At 39.1% G+C, this 8,220-nt stretch overlaps 1 protein-coding gene across 1 annotated transcript in view; it reads right to left on the reverse strand.

Annotated features, from left to right (window-relative positions):
- Window positions 1–8,220, reverse strand: part of XYLB (xylulokinase) — a 216,738-nt gene that overhangs the window by 170,451 nt on the left and 38,067 nt on the right. Inside the window, exon 5 of the mRNA XM_069083741.1 lies at window positions 1,572–1,658. Within this exon, the coding sequence (XP_068939842.1) occupies window positions 1,572–1,658 (87 nt within the window). The remainder of the gene's footprint in view (window positions 1–1,571; window positions 1,659–8,220) is intronic.

Below are 8,220 nucleotides of genomic sequence, written 5' to 3' on the forward strand. Positions count from 1 at the left end.
TCTCTCTCTCTCTCTCTCTCTCTCTCTCTGTCTCTCTCTCTCTCTCTTCCTCCCTCCCAAAACAAGGAACATGTAGTAGCAAGCACCCTAGCATACCCAGGGTGCCTGCCAACACAGGTTCTTAGATCTGCTTTTCTAAAGAAAAGCAACTCAAAATGGGTTAACAATCTTGCTTTAATCAAACATATGTCATTTACCTAGTTCAGGGGAAAAAGGTCAGCACCCCGAACTTCAGAGAATACAAACAAGTTACAAGCAGAAGTTACAAGCAGACAGAGAAACAGATCAGCAGACAGGGCTTCCAGCTATCTGACCATTACATCCATGCCTAGTCAGTTACCAGAGAGGGAAGCACCAGCATCTGGGTTTTCAAAGCCAAGGGGCTCAACAGTTGCCCAGAGTCTCGTCTGATCAAATCACACAACTCTTCTCAAAGTGAGCTCCAAAGCAAAACCTCACATCAGGGTATACATAGCCTTCTCCTGGATCAGAGAATGTCACAGTCCTCTTGACCCACTGCTCAATCACAAAGCAACAAGGTGTGGGCATTCCTGAAAAACAAGCCTCCCTCCACAGGCTCCATGTGACCACATTCAGCCTATTAGGGGGCAGAGCATATTTTCAAATTAGGAAAGGTTCTCAGAGTCACTTAAGCCTATCAAGGGGCCTAGGGGCAGGGAAGATCTTCAGATTCCCATTCCCATAAGAGAACAAGTAAAAATTTCTCCAGCCCTGCCGTAACACCTGTAAAGTCAGACTGTGACTAGGGACAGGCCTAACTGACAAATTCAGTCTCTGGACCCCCCAAAAAACAATAGAAACATGATCACAAACCTTTCACCGAGCTCTTAACCTGTGTTTGTAATTTTGAGTGTTGAGTGGCAAAGCCAGGGCTAAAACCTAGAATCTTTTGACTTCTCACCAAAGGTTTTCCTACTATACCACAATACATGAATTTTAAAGAAGTCAATGGTTAATCATTTCTGATGTTGCAAGGAGGTCAAAGAAGGCTTTAAAAATTCAGGACTCCCCCCACTAGGCCAAGATTAGAAGAAATTCACTGTAATAATCAAGAGAGGAATGAACTGACACCCATGACAAACTATTTTGTTGAACTTTTATGCCTTTACTTCCTCCTGCAACTGAACCACATACTCACCTGTTCAACAATATAACAGTCTACAAAGAGACTTCTCCAAGTCCACATAGTCCACATTTACTATGAGAAAGGGAAGTTACATATTTTATAGTCATTCCTATATCATCTCTATAAATAAGCCCAATAACAATTACCTTGAGTTACAGGGGAAATAAGATCTCTCAAGTTCCTTGTAATTGCATTATAGGGCCAGTTAACTGCTAGACCAATAAACTCATTTAAAAGCCACTATAAAATGAGATCCACATATGCAGCAACGTCTAAAATGGCATTTTTGCAGCATTTGCCATGCTCTTTTCCTATTATCAGCGGATAAAAGTCATCGGTTGTTATATCTCTCACCTCAGCCCATAAAGTGAACCAGAGCAAAAAGCAGAAAGAAGGGAGGAAACCTGGCTGATGAGGTGTTTACCTTTAATTGCTGGTGTAAAGGGAGATCAGGCGATAAATTCCTCAATGTTTGGCAGGCCCCTCTTTTCCAGTATACACTGCCATGTTGCTGTCAAAAAAGATAAGCAAAGAGAAATCTCTTTATTCTTTACTGGAGTGATTTATCAAAAATGTATCAATCCTCAGAAGCATGTGTTGTTTCTAAAAATAATTAAGGTTAGAAAAAAAAATTCTCCCAGTAAAGTCTTTCTTGGATGTTTCAGAATGGTAGCAATGTGTTCTCAAAGGCTTTGCCAGCTGGACATGAACTCAGACAGATCTTTCAAAACTATAGAGATTTAGAGTCCAGCCTGGTGATAGAATACACATCTAAGCCAAAAATCAGTCTAGCTAAGGGAGAAAGGCCTAAACTCAAAAGAGTGACCACCATAATAAATTTTTAATCAACCTTGCAAATCATGAGTACCATCCATTAAGCTGGAAAAAAGGGGTACAATCTACATTGGGGGAATCCTAGTGTAGTATAAAGACCACTAACTCAAGAGTAAGAAGACCTAGGATCGAATTCCACTACCAATGGCTTACTATCTAGGTGACCTTGGGCAAGTCATTTAACTTCTCTTGATGTCAATTGTCTCATCTGCAAAATCAGGGGCTTGATTTGGAATTATGCCTCCACTAAACTCTTCGTGCCCTTTGTGACCCAGCAATGCTACTACTAGACATGTATCCCAATGAGATTTTTTAAAAGAGGGAAAAGATGTATATGTATATAGATATTTATAATAGCATTTTTCGTTCCTGGAAACAGAGTACCCTCAACTAGGGAACAGCCTTACCAATTATGGTATATGAACATAATGGCATTTTAGGGGCAACTAGATGTTTCAGTGGATAGAGTTCTGGGTCTGTACTCAGGAAGACCTAGTTTCAAACTCAGACGCTACAGGGGTTACCATGGGCAAATCACTTAAAAGCTATCTACCTCAGTTTCCTCATCCGTAGAAAGGAGGCAGATAGCACCTACCTCCCAGGGTTATTGTGAGAATAAAATGAGGTCATATTGTAAAATATTTTGAAGGGTTATATAAATGCTAGTTATTATTATTGTTACTTTGCCATGAGAAATGACTAGAGAGATGGATTCAGAGAAACCTGCTAGCACTTGTATGAACTGATGCAAAGCAAAGTGTGTAAAACTAAGAGGACAATTTATACAACAATAACAATTTATATAACAAAACAACACTGCAAAGGAAAAAAAAAACCTGTGAAAAACTTAAGAACTCTGGTCAATGAAATGACCATTTATTTCTCCAAAAGACCAATCACCAAGCATATTTCCCACTTCCTAGAGATACAGAAAAGAGACATACATTTTCAAACATGGTCAATGTGTGGATTTGTTTTGTTTGACTATACGTATTTGTTATGAGAGGGCTTTTATTTTAGGGAGGTGAGAGTTATGTAAGTGGGTAGTAATAGAGATGTTAAAAGAAAAAATGAAAAAAGAATGTCAATGAATTATTTTTAAAAAAAAACTGAAAAAAGCAGAAGAAATTCAGAAGGGGATACAGACAAGCAAAACTATTAGAACAACCATGTTAAATTTGAAATATACATTTAAAAAAAACAAGCAGTACATGATGAAGATGTATTTTTTTTGTTCTTTATATTGAGGAAATGTTTGTGTTTGTTGCTATTTGTCAAGTTCATATTAATAAACAGGTAAATTTAAAACAAAAAAAAATTAGGCCTCTGGATGACCCCTAAGGTTGCTTTCCTACTCTAGAACTATGATCTTATAAATCAGTGAAATCATGGGTACACACACACATATACACACACACATACACACACACATACACACACACACACATACACACCACACACACACAATTATTCAGAACCTTTATCTCACCATGTAACCTACAGGTGTATAGCTACTACCTGTCAGACAGAATTGCCCACTTGTCTGTCAAACACTAAAACAAAGGAGCCTATTTAACTTAACCTCTTCTATTATCAATTCAGTCCCAGTTAAAAATCTGAAGTGAGGGGCGGCTAGGTGGGGTAGTAAATAGAGCACCGGCCCTGGAGTCAGGAGGACCTGAGTTCAAATGTGACCTCAGACACTTACCACTTACTAGCCGTGTGACCTTGGGCAAGTCACTTAACCCCAACTGCCCTGCCTTCCCCCTTCCAAAAAGAAAAAAAAAACTGAAATGGCTAATTAGATTTCGGTTTTGTTTTTTGTACATGGAATGTTCATCAGGACCAAGCTGAAGAGTAAGCCCTGGGGGGGGGAGTGGGGGGTGGTACAGCTTTAAATGAAAACTTTACCCTAATTAGAGACAATTTTGGAGGAAATGAACAGTTTCTTGAGGTCAAGCCTTGAAAACCCAAAATTTACCCTCCGTCCCCTCCAAATTTATCCTTCCTAGCTCATAGGATCATAGGATTTAGAGCTGGAAGGGACTTTGGAGATCACCGAGTTCAACTCCCTAATTGTATAGATGAGAAAATGAAGGCCCTGAAAAGTTAAGTATCTTGACTTTAATCACACAGTAGTTGAAGGCAATGCTACTCAGGTTAATTCTCATCTGATCTTATTCTCCCCTGTCCCATTCTCTCTATGCCTCTGGCTCTTTGAGTGAAATAGTCTAGGAAGTAACCATAAATTCCCCATTTACAAAGACCTAGACTTAATGCTATGTGTATCTTAGACCAGAAGCATATTAATCAATCCCGTTCGTTACCACAACTTTGTGATGTTATTTAGTGGATAAATAACGTGGAGAATAACACATATACCACTAGTCAAAGGGTTACCATCATAGAATTTAATTATTTGTCTTTTTCTTACTTTTAGCTACAAATCCAGCTCTTCAGCTTTTGGTCCACAATATGTCAGATGGCTTACAGTACCTACCTCTCAATTTGCCCATCATGGAACATCTGTACTCCTGGCACTTACTAGAGAATGAATTGAGAGTGATCCAGCTTCTGGCAAAGAAGTGCTTAAGACACCTAATACTGAACTTGTATGAGTCAGTCTAATGGACATGTTAACACTCCATTTGTCTGTCTTCACCAAACTCTGTCCCAATATGGTTAGAAAAAGTAATGAAAGGAATTGTCTTTTATGAACTTTGCTATTATCTTATCTTTCCCTCAGTCAGAGGGAAAAGGTGATTTTAGATGGTCAGTGATTAGGTAGGAAAAAGATCGTGGGATGTCCAAAAATTGGTTGGCTGAGGAGTATGCCTAGGATTTTAGAACACACAAATGTGACTGAGCCAGGGTACCCTTGTGGGCAAATACCAAAATAGCATTAAGGTGTTTAGGTATTAATATATACTATTGTTATATTAACATGTACTATTCATACATTATAATTACTATAATATATTAAAATGTGACATGAATATATTATAATTAGTATAATATTATAGTAATAAAACGTTAATTAATAATAGAATATATGATCATTCAGAAAGCTAGGAAGAGGGAGTAGAGTATGGTTGTAAGCTCTATGCCTAAATACAAGGAAATTCTAAATAATTTGGTTAAAAAGTTTAGGTATCACCTAGCTTGGGATGGCATCATTTTTGCTTTACATCTACTTCTCTATACTTACTGAGGAATTTATTTTTTATTTTGTATAAACACTTTTCTCTTGAAAATGAACTTTTGTGGATTAGCATGTGTAGCAGGAAGAGTAAAATCAAAAGGAAAGAGGGAAGTGGATGTCAGCTTCACCAGGCAGCCAAAGACAACAGCGGAAGCCAAAGAAATCAAACAAGTAGGGAGAAAGGCCACTGAACCCAGGGAGACAAGCAAGCTGAAGGACCAAGAAGGTCCAGAGAGAGCTTGGTTTGATCAGTGATCAATGCAATTAAGATACTAGTAAAGGAGAAAGGTCTGAAGTCAAAGGAAAAGTCCCTAGTCCCATTTTCAAGGATGATCTGAGGCACCAAAGCTGACACAATCTGAAAGGTCTAAGGTCCTGGGGTTAGATCCCTTAAAGGGTGTCAGGTACCTAAACCAGGACATCTTATTTTCCCACAGAAATACCTCCACAGGGGCAGCTAGGTGGAGCAGTGAATAGAGCACCGGCCCTGGAGTCAGGAGGACCTGGGTTCAAATGCAGCCTCAGACACTTAACACAAAAACTAGCCGTGTGACCTTGGGCAAGTTGCTTAATCCCAACTGCCCTCCAAGAAGAAAAAAAAAGAAATACCTCCACTGAAATGCCTTCACTGATTAATGATATCATGTTCTATACTCAGCCCCTATAGAAGGTTAGTACAATATGGTGTCATCATCTATTAAACAAATATTTATTTTGAGCCTGCTATATGAAAGGTAAGAAGCAACATGGCATAATGGATAAAGAGCCAACCTTAGAGTCAAGAATACTTGGTTTCACGTGTTGCCTCTGAAATATACTGACTTGATGATGACCATGAACAAGTCACAGCCTCAATGCCCCCAAGAAACAATTTAAAACTGTAAACAGAAAAGCAGGTGACAACCTGTGTCGGTAGAAGAAATTTCCAGTAGGAGGTCCCTATACCAATGATGGATCAAACATGAAAGGCGCTTTATTAAGTATTCAGAATACAAAGATTGGGAGGTGGCAGATTCTTGCCCACTGGAGGTCTTTTAGAAGAGGCTAGATGACCCCTTATAGAAAAGGTGGAATACAGAAGGGATTCTTTTTCAGGTATACAGTGGACTGGATGGATGCTGAGATCTCTTCCAACTCTAAAATTCTGTGATTTTATTAAAGTGAAAAATGACATAGTCCCTCCCTTCAACAATCTTGTATCCTACAATTCTTACTTTGTACAAATAAGTATAACAAAAGTTAGAATGTGATAAGGGCACAAGAGGGATTTGGATAAAATTCAGTAAAAAAAAATTTGAAGGAGGTAAAAGATCCCTTTCACCTTATGGAAAAAATGAAAGACTTCATGGAGGATATGGTGCAAGAGCTATTTCTCAAAGGAGAAAGGTTTCAACCCACAAAGATCTGAAGGCATGTAGTAGAGATGTTGTGATGAACTGTCCAAATACACAGAGGCTGGGGAGTACAAACCCAGATCCAGGAAGGATAATCAATATTCCAGTTTAATCTGATGATTTCAACCACATGCAGGAATGGCACCCAGAGAAGAGGTTATGACTAGCTTTATAGATTATTGAAACAGAAATATATGATAAATTACAACCAAGCACCACAGAGATCACAGCTACCTTCAGGTTTAGCACAGTACTAATTATATGAATGATACAAAGCAAGCTCAAGCCCCCATTCTGCTGAAGAGGGAACTGCAACTCAGATAGCAAAGCATTTAATTAAAAGACAATAGAGAGTCAGCAAGTCACAGAATCATCCTCAGTTTTCCATCCTTCTCTTCCCTCTCGTACATAAAATTGTTGCAAGGGAACAACCTCCTATGATCTCTTGTGAAAAAGTAACAACTAGAAAAACAAATGGAGGAATGAGAAAATCTCTCCTATGCATGAGCAGATAGGGTTAGGAAAGAACCCCACCCCCATCCCTTCACCTCCCCTTCATTTGGTGCCTGTGGACACTTCTCCAGTATAGTCATTGGCCCTGCTTGATCCATAGATACAAGATTTTTTTCCCTGGGACTCATAGGGTCAGAGATGCCATGCCAGATGCATTCTCACAGCCCCACTTGTTTCTTTTCAATATAGCCAAAGGCTCTCTTCCCAATCACTGAAGGAGGCTGTCTTTGTCTCTCCCTCAACCTCTTCAATTTATCTTTTACCAGTTTCTACATCCAGGCACCAGTCTCACTGGATTCTGACATTCTCCAATGAATAGTAGCCTCCCTTGACCCACCCATTATGGACAAATGAAGTCTGACAGGGTAGCTCCCTTGCTTTAGCCATTATGGGCAAGCCCCTATTAAGAAATGAAGAGTGAATGTCAACATAAGAGGAAGCCATTTAAACAGTTTCCATATCTTTTGCAAAATTACAGCTAAAGATCTGCAGTAAATTTCTGCCTGTAAATTCAGGACAAAAAAAAAAATTCTCTGCAAATGAATGTATGTACTTCTTTTCTACTGTTAAACAATGAAAACTATGTATCCTGAATCTTTTTTTTTTGCCCTCATTACCTGAAAACCTAAAGCCTAATTCAGTGCTCAAATGCAATCATTAGCCTGTCTCAGGTATGAGCTAGCAACTGCTCCCTTGGCTTCCTTTAGTGACTCTCTGCTCCATTTTTATCCTTGATTGTCCTATTTTGCAGTATGTTATTAACAACAATAATAAAAGCTGCCGTTTACGTAGTGTCTTAAAGTTTGCAAAGGATTTTACAAATATCTCATTCGATTATCACAATGATGCTATAAATGGAAGAAAGGAGGAAGGAGGGAGGGATGGAGGAAGGAAAGAAAGAAGGAAGGGAGGGAGGGAGGAAGGAAGAAAGGAAGGAAAAAAGGTAGGGAAGTAGAAAGGGAGGAAGGAAGAGAGGGAGGGAGGGAGGAAGGAAAGGGAAGGAAAGAAAGGGAAGGAAAGAAAAGAAAAGAGAGGAAAGGAAAGGAAAGGAAAGGAAAGGAAAGGAAAGGAAAGGAAAGGAAAGGAAAGGAAAGGAAAGGAAAGGAAAGGAAAGGAAAGGAAAGGAAAGG

Source organism: Petaurus breviceps, unplaced genomic scaffold, assembly GCF_028583685.1.
Source record: "Petaurus breviceps papuanus isolate PSGF00001 unplaced genomic scaffold, PetGlider_PUasm1.0 174, whole genome shotgun sequence".
Classification (NCBI taxonomy): domain Eukaryota; kingdom Metazoa; phylum Chordata; class Mammalia; order Diprotodontia; family Petauridae; genus Petaurus; species Petaurus breviceps.